A 17,085-nucleotide genomic window follows, 5' to 3' on the forward strand; every position below is an offset into this window, starting at 1 on the left:
TATGTACAAATATTGGATCATTGTGTTACACATCTGAAACTAATACAAAGTTGTGTGTAAAATGTATCTGAATTTTAAAAATTACCTGAGGTGGTAGACTTGATTTGGCTACCTTACAGATTATTACTTCTGATTGCTCCTGCAAAATCATTTCCTTCTATCTGACTGAACCTTCCTTTATTTCTTCTCATTGTTGTCATCTAACATTTTCCTGGGTAAGTTTTCATTCAGAATTTAAGTACTTGTGTCCTATTGCCCCTCTAGGTTCCACTGTTGTGTTTTCTTCATTTTTACCCTTGCTTTAGCATTCTTGGCCTTCTGCATAATCACCACGCCTTCCATCTACTAAAACTGTATCTTGTAGCCACTATATCCTGTGGTCTCTTATCATAGTCCATAACTCTTCCACTACTGGGACTTCATTTCCTCCGTTTAGAGATTATTTTCTCAATTATATTTATTGAACATGCTGTGACTTTAGAGTTTTCTGTTTTGTTTTGGGATTGTGTATGTTTTTAAAGTAAAATATAGTACCAAATGAGTACTGTTCCCTACAAGAACTTGTTGGACCGTCTCCATTTATTTTATACTTTCCATTCCTTTACTCCTCTTCTCAGCTGTCTCCGCCTATCTCACACCCTCTCATTGTCATGTTTCTGCAATTGTTACCATTGTGTTAGATATATGAGCAACATATTTTAAATTGCTTTGCCAGTATAAGTTGTTAGCAACAAGCCTCTTTGAACTTAAGTGTTCTAAGATGTGATGAAAATGGTTTCACTGACTTCTTTCTCTTGTATAATGCAGAAAGGGTGTGGCTGTATGATATATTGGTAAGAATACTATAGAAATTATATTAGGTTGGGTTCAAATTTGATCTCCACTACCACCAGCTGTGTGACCTTGTGCAAACTGTTTAACCTTGACACTTCATTTACCCAGAAGTTTGTTTGGAAGATAAATGAGATAAGGTACATGAAGTTGCTAATGGAGTACACAGCACATAGTGTTTCTTATTTTTTTGTATTCCATAAAGTTAACTATTCTTTTTCCATCCCCATTTATATTCACAAAGCTAACTTTTAAAGATTATGTTTTAGATCCGTCAGTTTTTGCCTTAAAAAAAGTCCGTTAGAACTTGACAAAGTAACGACGTTTATTGTACTGCATAGTCTTTTTTCCTCCATGGAAAGGGATTTTATTTTAAATATAGCAGTGTGTACACGTCAATCCCTATTGCATGTTTAGTTTGAACTAAAGTAATTACTGAAATTTAGGTGAGTACATTTAAAGTATCTGAAGGATTTTAGAACTTTTATGTGTATTGTCTTAATTTGAAGAAAAGTCTTAATTTTATTGTTAGAATAAAACCAGATGAAAATGCCACCCATTAAGATAATTTTAGAGATAGTTTTTTAGGGTAGTGTTAGTAATTACTCTTTGTGTAGCAGTCTGCATAACTTAAGACTTATTATTGATCAAATTAAAGTTATATCTTAGTTTTAATAGTGTGAATTTTCTAGTCTGAACTTACCCCTGCCGTGGAAATAATTGTTAGGTGTCCCCTTTGTGACTCTTGAACTCCCTCTTACTTAAATTTTTCCTTGTACAATTTTTAGAACCGTATTAGAATATGATCCATAATAGAATGAAAACACTATATATGTTCTATTATGGACTAAGAAAACATCATGGAATAATACAGATTATGATAAAGCCATGATGGAATATTAAATTATTTGAATAGGACCATATTCTACTCTTTTCCTGTTTTTAATACTTTTTGTTCTTAGTGAATTTCTCATCTAATTTTTTAAGTGTTAATATTTTGCTGTTTTTTATTTTGTTTTCCTTTTTTAATGAACTCCCCTTTGAGTGGTGAAGGCTACTATCTGTATGCTGATAATGTCCAAGATCATATCTCTAATAGTTATGATCTTTCCTCTGAGTGCAGGTTCTGTACTTGGTGGATATATCACCTTCATGTCCATAGCCCTCCTGCAGTTTCAAATTGTGTGTTTAGGGGACTTGAGAACCAGCAGTGTTTATACTTTGATCACGCCTCTCATATTGCACATGGATGGGCATTTTTCCCTCTCCTCACTCATGGCTGTGTTAAAGGGTATAAATAGGAGGCTCTTTACATGACAAAAAAATACTTCAGAATGTTAATAAAGCAATATAAACAGTTACAAATTCATACAGCAAAGTTATACTTAGATTCAGACAGCTCAGTGAAAAAGTAATCGAGTGTGTTATGCATTAGTCATAGTGTAAAATGAGATGAATAAGCTAGGCTGCTTTAAAATTAAGAACTTTCCTCTGAAGTGTTACCATTAACCATTCTCCACTAAAAGGATCTTGGGCTCCTTGGACAAATAGCTGATTTCAGGACTGGGGCAGGCAAAGTGCAGTGTATACTTGCAGCGTCTTGTGCCCGAAGGTAAGGAAGGCTCATAAAATGATGGGAATATATTAAAAGAATACAGGAACTAGCCTAAAGGGGAAGGTTCCCACTGGTCACATGTGGGACAATTTAAACATCGAGTTAGATATGATAACAAAAGATTATACCCATTGAAATAAACCCATTAAGGCCATGCTGAAATATATAAGTACATGTGGATATGGAGGAAAAAGAAGTCTTTCCTACAGGAGGAAACCAAATAAGAAATGTTGAAGGATGGATGAAATTTTAAAAATACCATATGGCAATTGTGTCAGTTACCTATTGCTTCAGAACAAATTACCCAACAGTGTAGTAGCCTAAAATAACACGGATTATTTTGCAGTTTCTCTGGGTTTAGCCGTGTTTTCTACTTCATGGAAACTTGAAAGACTGACATGAAGGTGTTAGTCTGTGGGTTGTGGTCTCATCTGAATGCTTGATTGGGGGAGAATCTGACTTCCACACTGTTGTTGGCAGCATTTAGTTCTTTGTGGGCTGTTGATTAGAGGTCACCTTGCTATGTGAGCTTCATTAAAGCATGCAAAATGAGGTTATAGAGACTTGTTGGCAAGGTGGAAGTCACAGTCTTTTGTAACCTAATCACTAAAGGGGTATCCTCTTAATATTGTCGTACTCGGTTGGTTAAAGGCAAGTCACGTCAGGCAAGGGGATTATTCAAGTCACACAAGGCAAGGGGAATATCAAGAGGTGGAAATCATCTTGGAGGCTGGCTAACTCAGCAGCCATCATGATATAATTGACTCAGATAAGAATCATCAGTTGATGTTAAAATGAGTGGATGAAAGTTTGAGGAATAACTTGAATATCTACATAGACCAAAAAATATCTTCCCACAAGATGCTTATTAAGTACAAAGGGGAAAATGTAACTTTATGAAGGAGAAATCTATCAAAGTGATCAATCAAAAAGTCGCTCAGTCATGTCCGACTCTTTGCCACTCCATGGACTGTACAGTCCGTGGAATTCTCCAGGCCAGAATACTGGAGTAGTTAGCCTATCCCTTCTCTGGAGGATCTTCCTGACCCAGGAATCAAACCGGGGTTTCTTGCATTGCAGGCATTTCTCTATCAACTGAGCTGTCAGGAAAGCCCCTCAGTTACCAGTAATCAGAGTTACCAGTAATGAGAAAAACTAACATTATCTTTTCCCCACTATCTGGCAAGAATATGTTACCACCTCTTTGGTATTTTACCCAAATCAAATCATGAGGAAGCATTAGGTAAACTCTTTGAAGGAGAGTCTACAGAATAACTGGCAAATATTCTTTATAAATATCAAAGTTATGAAATACATAAACAGACTGAAGAATTGTTCCAGTTTAAAGTACTCTTAATTAAGAGCAACATGGCTATTAACCACAATACATGATCCAAGGTGTTTTTTTTTTTTTTCATAAAGAATGCTATTGGGACACATTTATGTATTGTAGAATCAGTTCAGTTCAGTCACTCAGTCATGTCTGACTCTTTGCAACCCCATGAATCACAGCATGCCAGGCTGTGTATATATTGTAGAATAATATAGACTATTATTATGGAACCATAATAGAGTATTAGAAAAAGTAGAACAGATGCATAGCCTATTGGTTTTGTTGCTGTGGTAGATTTTCTTTTCTAGTGGTGAATTTCTCTTCAAATGCTGCTATTCTCAGTTGGCAAAATTTAAATAAGATCTTTGGATCATTAGTTTTCAGAGTGGTTCATGATAACTGGGAAATCCCCAAGACTCTTTCAGGGGGTCCACGAGCAAAAGCTGTTTTCATTATAACACAGAAATAATATTTGTTTTATTCACTCTGTTTACATTTGCATTGATGGTGCAAAAGCAGTGGCTGGTAAAACTGCAGATACCTTAGCATGAATGAAAACAATGACACTGTACTGTATCAGTAGTCATTATAGTCACTGCCATGCAGTTGCAGGTAAAAAAAACCGCCAATTTCTCTCAATATTGTTGGTAAAGCAGTAAAAAGTATTAATTTTATTAAATCTAACCAAGAAGAAGCAAATGGCAGTTTTAGAACTGAAAAACAATAATTGATGGAGTAATGCAGTGGGTAAACTCAACAGAAGAGAACAGAGGAGTCAATAAACGGGCAGACAGAGGAAAAGAAATTACCTAGTCTGAACAACAGAAGGAAAACAGAATGATAAAAATAATCCACAGAGCCTCAGGAAACTGTGGGACTATAAAACAGATTTAACATTTGTGTCATTGGAGTCCTAGGAGAGGAAGAGAAAAGGCTCCTTCAAGAACTGAAGAAAGAGAAAAATCTACCCAAAGGAAGGAAATAAAAACAGAAATCAGGGTAACTGAAAACAGAAGGACAGTAAAGGAAATCAGTGAAAGAAAGCTGGTTCTTCAAAAAGATCACTAAACTAACAAACTTCTAGCCACATTGAGAGAAATTAAAGAAGAAGCAAAGTATCAGTATCAGGAATAAAACTTAATAGTATTATCATAGACCCTGAATATGTGAACAAGATAATAAATACTACGAACAGCTCTGCACTCTTGAATTTGACAACTTTGATGTAATGGACCAGTTTCTTGAAAAATGCAAACCACCACACCTCACCCAGTATGAAATAGTTTAAATAGACCTATTGCCTTGATACCAAAAAAAGAATTTTTAAAAGGTACAAAGAACAAAACTATAGGTTAGTATTCCCATATCAGTGTAGATGCAAAAATTCTTAACAATTTATAAGCAAATAGAGTTAAACATTAGGTAAAAAAAAATTTTTTTTAATGTCATAACTGTGTATGCCGCATTGCATGGATGCAGCAGGGCTGTTTCACTATTTGAAAATCAACTAACATTAAATAGTGTGAGTCACTCAGTTGTGTCTGACTGTTTGTGACCCCATGGACTGTAGCCAACCAGGCTCCTCTGTCCATGGATTCTCCAAGCAAGAATACTGGAGTGGGTTGCCACTTCTTTCTCCAGAGGATCTTCCTGACCCAGGGATCAAACCAGAGTCTCCTGCATTGCAGGGAGATTCTTTACCATCTATAAGGAGGTCCTCCAGTTAGGTAGTATAGTAATATCAAATCTTGTTTAATAAGGTAAATGTCTATTTTATTTATCCCATTCTAAATAACCATCCAGAGATTTATTCATTTGAGGTTGCTGTTGCTCAGTTGCCCAGTTGTGTCTGACTCTTTGCGACCCTGTGGACTGCAGCACACCAGGCTTCCCTGTCCTTCACCATCTCCCGGAGCTTGCTCAAACTCACGTCCATTGACTTGGTGATGCCATCCAACCATCTCGTCCTCTGCTGCCCCTTTTTCCTTTTGCCATCAATCTTTCCAGCATCAGGGTTTTTTCCAGTTTTTTCACCTCTTCGCATCAGGTGGTCAAAGTATTGGAGCTTCAGCTTCAGCATCAGTCCTTCTAATGAAAATTCAGGGTTGATTTCCTTTAGGAGTGACTGGTTTGATCTCCTTGCTGTCCAGGGGACTCTCAAGAGTCTTCTCCAGTACCACAGTTCGAAGGCATCAGTTCTTCAGGACTCAGCCTTTTTCATTGTCCAGCTTTCACATCTGTTCATGACTCCTTAGCTTTTACTATACAGACATTTGTAGGCAAAATCATGTCTCTGCTTTTTAATATACTGTCTAGGTGTGTCATTGCTTTTCTTCCAATGAGCAAACGTTTTTAATTTCATGGCTGCAGTCACCATCCACAGAGATTTTGAAGCCCAAGAAAATAAAGTCTGTCACTATTTCCATTGTTTTACCATCTATTTGCCATGAAGTGATGGGACTGGATGCCATGATCTTCATTTTTTTTTGAATGTTGAGTTTTGAGCCAGCTTTTACATTCTCCTCTTTACTCCCTTTGAAAAGAAAAAAAATTTTTTTAATATGATCTACCACATTAACATTCTGAAGAATAAAAATCACATGATCATATCAGTTGAAGAAAATACATTTGATAAAATTCGAGACCCATTCATAGTTTTTTAAAAAGTATTTATTTAATTAATTTGGCTGCCTCAGGTCTTAAACTCGAGAGTCTTGGGATCTTTGTTGTGACATGCAGAATCTTCTGTTGCTGGCCACGGACTCACCAGTTGTGTCATGTGGGCTCAGTAGTCGCGGTGTGTGGGCTCAGTTGCCCTGTGGCACGTGAGATCTTAGCTCCCCAACCAGGGATCAAACCCATGTCACCTGCATTTGCAAGGTGGTCTTTTAACCACTGGACCACTAGGGAAGTCCCACTCATTCATAATTTGAAAAAAAAAAAAAGGCAAAATTTCAGGAAAATATACTTTGGGGAAACTAACTCAGTTGGATAAGAAACATTTATGAAGACCTAGTTTATTCTTTTCAATAAAAGGGAACATTTCATGCAAAGATGGGCTCGATAAAGGACAGAAATGGTATGGACCTAACAGAAGCAACAGATATTAAGAAGAGGTGGCAAGAATACACAGAAGAACTGTACAAAAAAATCTCCACGACCAAGATAATCACGACGGTGTGATCACTCACCTAGAGCCAGACATCCTGGAAGGTGAAGTCAAGTGGGCCTTAGAAAGCATGACTACAAACAAAGCTAGTGGAGGTGGTGGAATTCCAGTTGAGCTATTTCAAATCCTAGAAGATGATGCTGTGAAAGTGCTGCACTCAATATGCCAGCAAATTTGGAAAACTCCGCAGTGGCTGCAGGACTGGAAAAGGTCAGTTTCCATTCCAATCCCAAAGAAAGGCGACGCCAAAGAATGCTCAAACTACCACACAATTGCACTCATCTCACACGCTAGTAAAGTAATGCTCAAAATTCTCCAAGCCAGGCTTCAGCAATACGTGAACTGTGAAATTCCAGATGTTCAAGCTGGTTTTAGAAAAGGGAGAGGAACCAGAGATCAAATTGCCAATATCCGCTGGATCATGGAAAAAGCAAGAGAGTTCCAGAAAAACATCTATTTCTGCTTTATTGACTATGCCAAAGCCTTTGACTATGTGGATCACAAGAAACTGTGGAAAATTCTGAAAGAGATGGGAATACCAGACCACCTGACCTGCCTCCTGAGAAACCGATATGCAGGTCAGGAAACAACAGTTAGAACTGGACATGGAACAACAGACTGATTCCAAATAGGAAAAGGAGTACGTCAAGGCTGTTTATTGTCACCCTGCTTATTTTAACTTCTATGCAGAGTACATCATGAGAAATGCTGGGCTGGAAGAAGCACAAGCTGGAATCAAGATTGCCAGGAGAAATATCAGAAACCTCAGATATGCAGATGACACCACCCTTATGGCAGAAAGTGAAGAGGAACGAAAGAGCCTCTTGATGAAAGTGAAAGAGGAGAGTGAAAAAGTTGGCCTAAAGCTCAACATTCAGAAAACTTACGATCATGGCATCTGGTCCCATCACTTCATGGCAGATAGATGGGGAAACAGTGGAAACAGTGTCAAGACTTTATTTTGGGGGGCTCCAGAACCACTGCAGATGGTGACTGCAGCCATGAAATTAAAAGATACTTACTCCTTGGAAGGACAGTCATGACAAACCTAGATAGCATATTCAAAAGCAGAGACATTACTTTGCCAACAAAGGTCCGTCTGGTCAAGGCTATGGTTTATCATGTGGTCATGTATGGATGTGAGAGTTGGACTGTGAAGAATGCTGAGTGCCAAAGAACTGATGCTTTTGAACTGTGGTATTGGAGAAGACTCTTGAGAGTCCCTTGGACTGCAAGGAGATCCAACCAGTCCATTCTAAAGGAGATCAGCCCCGGGTGTTCATTGGAAGCACTGATGCTAAAGCTGAAACTCCAATACTTTGGCCACCTCATGCGAAGAGTTGACTCATTGGAAAAGACTCTGATGCTGGGAGGGATTAGGGGCAGGAGGAGAAGGGGAAGACAGAGAATGACATGGCTGGATGGCATCACCGACTCGATGGACATGGATTTGGGTGAACTCCGAGAGTAGGTGATGGACAAGGAGGCCTGGCTTGCTGCGATTCATGGAGTTGCAAAGAGTCGGATGCGACTGAGCTGAACTTTTATCCTTAATTGAATGTTGGGAGAATCAGATTCTTAAGTTCAGTTATTAAAAAATCTTTAGAGTTCTACTTTCCTTGATGCACGCTTTTCATACTGGCTGTCTTTTAAGCATTTATATGTACTTCAGATCAACAAGCATATACTCTTAACACTGAAATCATATTTATAGTTCACAAGGAGAGCCTGTAACCAAAGAAGACAATGTTGTCATGACTTAAAGCCTACTAGATAAAGATGAATGTCTAAATATTCTGACAGCATGCCCTTTGAAAATACTCTAAACTTTATAGTATGCGTTTATAAAATTTATTTTTGTTCTCTCACATCTTGACACTTTAAGATCAAAGTAACTCTAAACAAAATGAGATAAAGGAGATCCAAATATATTTGCATTTCTTTGCCAGAAAATTTCTTTAGAAAATATTCTAGTATTCTTACTGATTTTATGTATATTAAAATTGTAATCATAATTTTTTTTTAATTCTGAGTAGCATAGACTTGAGGGGAAAGTTAAAATCAGTCCAAGTGTCTATATCTGTTGAAAAACAAGTTTGTCAGCTTCTCACAAACCAGTTTTTTTTCTGCTATAAAGTCAGACCGTTTTAATAACTTTTAAAACATACTCCATTCTCAGAAGTATGACAGGTGTTAAACCTTTTTTATAATCCCTCAGTTTATAATTCCCCGAGGCTCTGTGGACTATTGTTTTTCAATTTGTTTTCTTTCTGTTGTCCAGACCGGATAATTTCTTTTCCTCTGTGTACCAGTTACTGACTCTTGCCTCTGTCTGCTCTATTCTGTTGAGTTTACTCACTGCATTACTCTATCAGTTATTGTTTTTCAGTTCTAAAGTTGCTATTTGGTAGTTCTTTATATCTTTTCTTTCTTTATTGTGGTTTTCTGTTTTTCATGTTTCATGTATCAGTTGCTTTCCTTGAAGGGACAGGCTCACTGTTCAACACACTGATGCTTGAAAGTCCACTTAAACCAAATTGCTTAAGCAATGTAAATTTTTATATGTACCTACAAAACTCTTCCTTCAGTAAAGTTAGGATAATGTTAAACCTGGCAAGGGATATAGAAACATAATAACTGTTGTCTTCATGGACTTTAAAATCTGAAAGTGAGTTGAGAGTGAAAGTTGCTCAGTCGTGTCCGACTCTTTGCGACTCCATGGGCTGCAGCACGCTGGGCTTCCCTGTTCTTCACCAACTCCGGGAGCTTGCTCAAACTCATGTCCATTGACTTGGTGATGCCATCCAACCGTCTCGTCCTCTGCTGCCCCTTTCTCCTTTTGCTGTCAATCTTTCCAGCATCAGGGTTTTTTCCAATGAGTCAGTTCTTCACATTACGTGGCCAAAGTATTGGAGTTTCAGCTTCAGCATCAGTCCTTCCAATGAATATTCAGGACTGATTTCCTTGAGGATTGACTGGTTTGATCTGTTTGCAGTCCATGGGACTCTCAAGAGTTTTCTCCAGCACCACAGTTAAATATTGTTAAGGGTTTTTGTATCCATGGACATGAAATACTGGGAATAGTTTTCTTTTTTGTGATGTAGTTGTCTGATTTTGCTCTCAAGGCATTGCTGGCCCCGTAAAATGAGTTAGGAACTATTTCTTCTGCTTTCTAAATGAATTTGTATGTTTTTGGACTTTGAACGTATGGTAGAATTGACCAGTGAAGGCATCAGTTCTTTAGTTTTTCTGTTAAAGTCATTTCCCCCCCCCCCAAATTCAATTTAATAGCAATAGATCAACTTACCTGTTTTTTTCCTCTTGAGTCAGTTTTGGTAGACTCAGTTTTTCAAGAAACTTGTCCATTTCAGCTGAGTTAGACATTTTATTTTCATGCTTTTTTAAAATATACACTTATTTTTCTTTTAATGTCTGTAGCATCTGTAGTGATTTGCTTGGGGTGTTATTTATTGACCTTTTCCAAAAAATGAAGTTTTGATTTTACTGATTTTTGTTTCTGTTTGTCTACTTCCTAGTTCATTAATTTCTGTTTTTAGTTTTCTCTTTCTCCCCTTGCCTTGGGTTTAATTTATTCTTTTTCTGGCTCTTAAAGGTAGGAAGAGATTTTGCGTTTTAGACTTCTCTTCCAGTAGTACTTTCCTCAAAAGACTGCTTAACCTGTAGTCTTTAAATTCTGATCGGTTCAGTTTTCACTCTGTTCAAAATATTTTGATTTCTCTCATCATTTCTTCGGTGACTTTTGGGTTATTTAGAATTGTGTTGTTTATATTCAGATATTTGAATGTTTCCAGATACCTTTATTTAATTCCATTGTAATGTGAAAATATATTCTGTATGATTTCAGTCTTCTATTAAGACTGTTTTTTTTGAGGCTCAGAATATTGTCTATCTTCATGAATGTTCATGTGCACTAGAACAGAGTATTTTGTTGTTTTAGGACATCTTGGGTGATACTGTTATTCTGATCTTCCACAATTCTGTTTACTTCATCCTTTGGTCTGCTTATGTTCTGTCAGTTACAGTGAGAGAGATGTTAAAATCTCCAAATATGATTGTCTATTTCCTTTCAGTTCTCTGTGTTTGACACATTTAATTTTGAAGCTGTTATTAAGCATACAGTTGGCTCTTAAACATGTGTTTGAACTGTGCGAGTCTACTAATACAGGGATTTTTTTTTTTTTTTTTCCAGCAAACATTGTAGTACTCCATGATCGAAGTGAATCCAAGGATTAGGGTATCTCTGAGGGTCCTGGAACCAATCCCCTGTCATTACTGTGGGATAACTATGAAAGGGTTCTGGGACTCCCTTACAATGAATTTCCCTACACAACCAATTCAACTCAATTCTGACACTGTGGATCTAGAGATATCATGAGATTCCACAGGTTAAGAACTCAGACCTATAAGATTGCCTCCATCCCCACCCCACCCCCACCTTAGATGGGAATTCCAAGTCCAGGTTGTTCCTTGAGGTTCTGACCAACCAGTTATAGATTGGAGGTTCCAACAACCCCCGCCTTGAGTTTGATTAGTTTGCTAGTGCATCTCAGAACTCAAACATTTTACTTACTAGACCACGGGCTAATTATAAAAGGGTGTAACTCAGGAACAGCCAGATGGAAGAGGTACATGGGATGGCGTGTGGAGCTTCCATGCTGTTCCAGGTGCTCCCAAACCCAGAAGGGGTCTCCAGCCCCTATTTTTGTTATTTTTTTTTTCTGGAGGCTTTATTATATAGATGCCTTATATAGAAGCATTATTTGGCATGATTGTTAAACCACTCACCAATGGTGGTTGAGTTCAGTCTCCAGCCCAGATTAAATCATCAGCCATTGGTGAGCGGTTTTTATTTTGGCTGTGCTGGGTCTTCACTGCTTTGTGCGAGTTTTCTCTAGTTCGGTAAGCAGAGGCTACTCTCTGCTGTGGTGTGCCAGCTTCCCATCGGGGGTGGTTTCTCTTCTTTCAGAGTGGTGCATGGACTTAGTTGCCCTGTGGCATATGGAATCTTCCCAGACCAGGGATCGAACCCATGTCCCCTGCATTGGCAGGCAGATTCTTATCCACTGCACCACCAGGGAAGTCCCCTGGCCACCAGCCCCTGGCCCTGGTCCTTTCCCATAGTCATATCATTAATATAGCAAAAGAAATCTCAATAGCTCTCCTCACTTAAAACATTCTAAGGAGTTCTTATGCTAGAAATGAATGAGGACCAAGGATATTTCTCATTACATATCACAGTATATTTAAGATTGTTACATCTTTCTAAATGAATTGACTCTTTTAAGATTATGAAATAATTTTCTGTATCACTGGTAATATTCCTTGTTCTGAACTCTACATTGTCCATTATTGCTAGCCACTGTATCTTTCTTTTGATTATTGCTTTTACAGTATATCTCTTTCTTTCAACCTATCTGTAAAGTAGGCTTCTTGTAGATAGCATATAGTTGTATATTCTTTTAATTGGAATTATTAGGCCATTTATATCAAACATATAATTCTCAGAATACTTGGATTTAAATCTAAATTGCTACTGTTTTTTTCTCATTTGGTTTTTGATCCTTGCTTCATATTTTTCTACATTTCTTTGGATTGTTTTTATGATTCCATTTTTTTTATTATAAAGTATTGCTCTAGGGTTTACAATATGCATCTTCAGCATCATGCTCTACCTTCAAATAATGTAATGTTTCCCTTGTAGTATAAGATCTTGACAAATATATTAATTGTTTACATTTTTCTTGGTTACACATCTGTCTTCTACACATTATATACTCTACAGCACATTGTTATGTTTGTGTTAAATACAAACACAAAAGTGAAAGTTACATTTGAAAGACATTTAAAAATGAGGGAAATGTATATTTTTCTTAACTTTGGGGTATCTTGGAAAGACACTTTACCTTAATATTAAATATTTGGAAGATACCTTTCTGGGTATAAAATTAGATGGGTTAAGGTTGAAATAAGTTTAGGAGAGAGATGAAGCATTCATTGTTGATGGAAAAGCCCTGAGAAACCCAGCCAGATTGATCCTTGGGTCTTGTGATTGCTTAGAAGGAAGTGATACAGGCAGAGAGGATGGATGGTACCGTTTATAAAGAATCGATACACTGTGAAGGTCAGTGGGCTGGAGAAACAAGGACCTGGTTTCTAAGTCCTCCCTGAAACTACTACATAACCCTTTTGCCTTCACCTATGAACCAATTACATTTTAACATTTAAACAACATTTTAAAAAGTTACATCATTTAAAAAACACCTCACAGTGACAGTATAAGGATCACTATACTTTTTTGAGAACCTCATAAGAAACATACTTAATTGTAAGGTAGAGTGGAATTTTTAAATATGTGAAACAGTAAGAGATAAGTAAGAATCGTGGTAAGAATCTTAAGGTTAATTAAATAAGATGCAAAATAAGTAGAACTCTTATCTCTGCTCATTAATAATGCCATTTTTTTATCAATGTTTGCTACTTTGTCTCTGTTTTAATATATATTTGATGTTTAAATTGACCTAAAATTAGACTAACCAGTTAAATTAGCTGCTATAATTTTCAAGGAAAAGATTGTTGGCAAGATAAGAATTACAGATGCTAATTTACTGATAAACTTTTCTTAGACCTTATGTTTACTCAGAATGCTTTTAAGAGTTTAAAAGCTAGTTTGCCAGATTAAAATGATATTTCTCATTTCAGACTGTATTCAGTAACTTCTTGGAATACTTTGGTATATTCAAATGTTTAAGTGTTAATCCTGTTGTACACTTCCTGCTAGACAGGGTCACAATTAGATAGCTGGGATATAGGATGCAAGGTATACTCAGTTTTATTGATGAACTTTAAAAATTCAATTTGTATTACTTTCAAGTTCTGTTAACTTTTTCAAAAAATTTCTTCATCATTTTTACTTCATGTTAGCCTGCTACACTTGGAATTTTTACCATTTTAGAGCTACTCCAGGTGGCACTAGTGATAAAGAACCTGCCTGCCAATGCAGGGGGCTTAAGCGATGTGGGTTTGATACCTGGGTCAGGAAGATCCCCTGGAGTAGCAAATGGCAACCCACTCCAGTGTTCTTGCCTGGGGAATCCCATGGACAAGAAGACCCAGGAGGGCTACAGTCTTCAGGATCACAAAAAGTTGGACACGACTGAAGCAACTTAGCACTTGCGCACACATATACCTGGTTCTATTATTAATCAAATGGTCTGATTTTCACCAACTTACTTGACCTCCGTGTACCAAGTCATCAAGAATTGTTAAATGTAGGCCTTGGATCAGGTCTGTAGTTTTTCTTCAGCACTTTTTTCCTTAAATAAAAATTTAAGTTAGGAATCCAGGTAAATTGTATTAACTTAGAGTTTATCCATGAGATAAGACTTCTCCTGGAAACAAACAAACAAACTGGAGTTAAAGTGGCTGGCTGTCTTACACTGGACCTACCTTCCTATTATTTCTTATTTTAGTTGCATAGCATATAGAAAATTCAGTTTCAATGCAGGTATAAAAGGTAACAGATTTTTCTTAGCAGCTTTGAAGTCTCAGTAAACTCTGCCATTAAAGAGAGATGGCAGGAGAAGCTTTATTCTGAACTCTACCCAAAAATGAGTTCATCCAGCAAGACAAGTTAGAGCATTGACAGTCTGCAGTGTGTTAAAGTTTGATATACAGTGTGTTTAGGGTGTTAAAAATATGTAAAATAAATCTTAATCAAATGTTTGTATATCTTAAGTGACAGAGCTACAGCTCAGGCCTGTTTGATGCAAGAGCTCTTTCTATCATATTGTATAATTTTTTAAGTAAAAAAAATATTTGTAGTCTAACCACATTGGTTTATGGCTATTGCTCAATGTTTCCTGACTCAAAATACTCAAGTTCAATCTTCTAAAGACATTTGTGCCAATTTTGTGACTAACTATTATTATTTCTTTTCTCCAGGGAAATGAGGCAAGTTATCCTTTGGAAATGTGCTCACACTGTAAGTGAAATATTCTTATCAAGAATTTCTTTTATTGTCACATCTTTGTATATGTATGTATATAAATCATACACCTCTGTGTATTTGTATGGCAAAGGTAGTTCTTAGCCATTTTAAATGGTTAGTGAATTTGACTTAGAGTCTTTCTGAGTTACTGGAATAGTGAAAGATATTTTTTAATGGATCTCTTTACTATTAGTGTCTGCACTGTGTTGTAATTACAAATTGACCCTCAAATTTCAGTGGCTTAACCCAACAGAAGTTTTTCAGATTAACAAAGCTTCAAGTAAACACTTACTTTATTTAGCCTGTGGCTGTAAAATCAATGCTTATTGGAGGCACAACTCTGGTAGACGAAGCAGCTATTCCATAAGACCTTGCTGGGGAGAATGAGGAGTATAAGAAGTGTGAGTGGGCTGGTTATTTCTGACTATACTGGAGAATATGAAGAACATGGCAGTCTTACAAATTCTTGATTCAAGTATCAGAGGACCAGGGAGCTTAAATAAAAATCATAAGGTCTCTTGTCTGGAAGTACAATGATTAGGGAAGAAGGGAGATCATGGGAATTGGAATGGTGACCCTTGGTAAGTTTAGATAAAATCCTGAGGTTCCAGAATTCCCAAACTCTTCTGAACCTTCCTTGCCTTTTCTGCCATCCCTGTGTGATGAAGCTGGTCGTGCCTTGTTTGGAGACAACTTACTTTGCGATGAGGTTTGTCTTACTAAAACAGTTTTTCCATTGTTCCATCATTTCTTCAGTCTCCTTTCTCTTCTCAGAACAGTTGTCAGTCCATGGGGTTGCAGAGACTGGGACACTTTTCATTATGATCAACACCTTTGCTTTCTTTTGCTTTCTGGTTAAATGCTCTTACGTCAGCTCTTTTCTTGACTGACTTCATTGTCTTTCAGGTCTCAGCATACATGTCCCCTCTTTGGAGATGTTTTCTCTTTCTCTACTCTCTTCAGAGTCTCTCAAACAAGGATAGTACCCTGTTTTTTTTTTTTTTAAATAGCAATTACCATAAGCTTAAATTACTTGTTTATTAATATATTGTAATCCATTTTATTTTCTATTTTGTAACTTCTACAATTAAAAAAAATTTTTTGTGGTAATACTCTGACCAGTTACCCATAATTTGGCCATCTCTACTGCTATGTACATTTTATTTTATTGTTTGCTCCCAAGCTTTCTCTTACGAATTTCTTATATAACTTTGATCATACATAGCTGTATATTTCTGTTTTAAACATGAAGGTAAAATGTTGTATCGAGGTTGGTAAACTATTACTTACCAACAGTTTTGTTGATAAAGTTTTATTGGAAAAAAAAAAGTTTTATTGGAACACTGCCATGCCCATTTGTTCACATATTGTCTATGGCTATTTTTGTCTGACCTGTGAAATGTGGTCAAAGTAGAGTAACTTAACACACTAGTGCTCCAAGTGTTACCTCGATCTATAATTCTTGTCTGTGCCATAGTTAATATGTCAGTTATATAGTTTCTTTAGAAACCTGCTCAAAATTGTACCTTGCCACTTACTGTTCAGCTTGAGCCTGTGGTGTAGTCCTTCCTCCTGTCGCTAGTGGGCTAAGAATGGGTTATAGAAGCCTGTTATTAACTAGGATTCAGGCTGCAAATAGAGTTGAGGTGGGCTGTGGGGAGTACGACTCTGAAAGGTATGAGGGAGGTTAGTTTTTGTTTCTTGATCAGGGAGCAGAGGTCCTAAGGGGACAGGACATCCCAGGTTCTAACCATCTGCTCTCCCTGTAAATCTGGGACTGAGGGTCATTTACCTGATTGCGGAGAAAAATGTACCAGGGCGAAACGCAAGATGGTGTTCCCTTCAGTGTATCCAAGATGTTGAAAGCCAAGTTTTTTTTAAAAATAGTAAGTATTTGAAATAGATTTCATACACTGTTAAAGCTGTTTCTTTCAGTTTTATCCCCAGAACTAAGTCTTCTTTCTTCTGACTGCATCTGTGCTTTGAGGAGGCTTGAACCTTGTCACTAAAGGTCTGTACTTGTCAGTGATTGTTCAGCTAGATGAGTCTGTCTGAATTCTTCTGTCATCCAGTAAAAGTGTAGTCTTCCTCCTTGCTAGTTGGTTCACCAGAATATAATATTTTATACA

General features: G+C 37.0%; 1 protein-coding gene across 1 annotated transcript in view; it reads left to right on the forward strand.

Moving 5' to 3' along the window:
• PPP3R1 (protein phosphatase 3 regulatory subunit B, alpha) overlaps positions 1-17,085 on the forward strand; it is a 65,249-nt gene that overhangs the window by 23,381 nt on the left and 24,783 nt on the right. The window contains exon 2 of the mRNA XM_068971504.1: positions 14,911-14,950. Coding sequence (XP_068827605.1) covers positions 14,911-14,950 — 40 coding nt within the window. The remainder of the gene's footprint in view (positions 1-14,910; positions 14,951-17,085) is intronic.

The sequence above is a fragment of the Capricornis sumatraensis genome, chromosome 1 (genome assembly GCF_032405125.1).
Source record: "Capricornis sumatraensis isolate serow.1 chromosome 1, serow.2, whole genome shotgun sequence".
Lineage (NCBI taxonomy): Eukaryota > Metazoa > Chordata > Mammalia > Artiodactyla > Bovidae > Capricornis > Capricornis sumatraensis.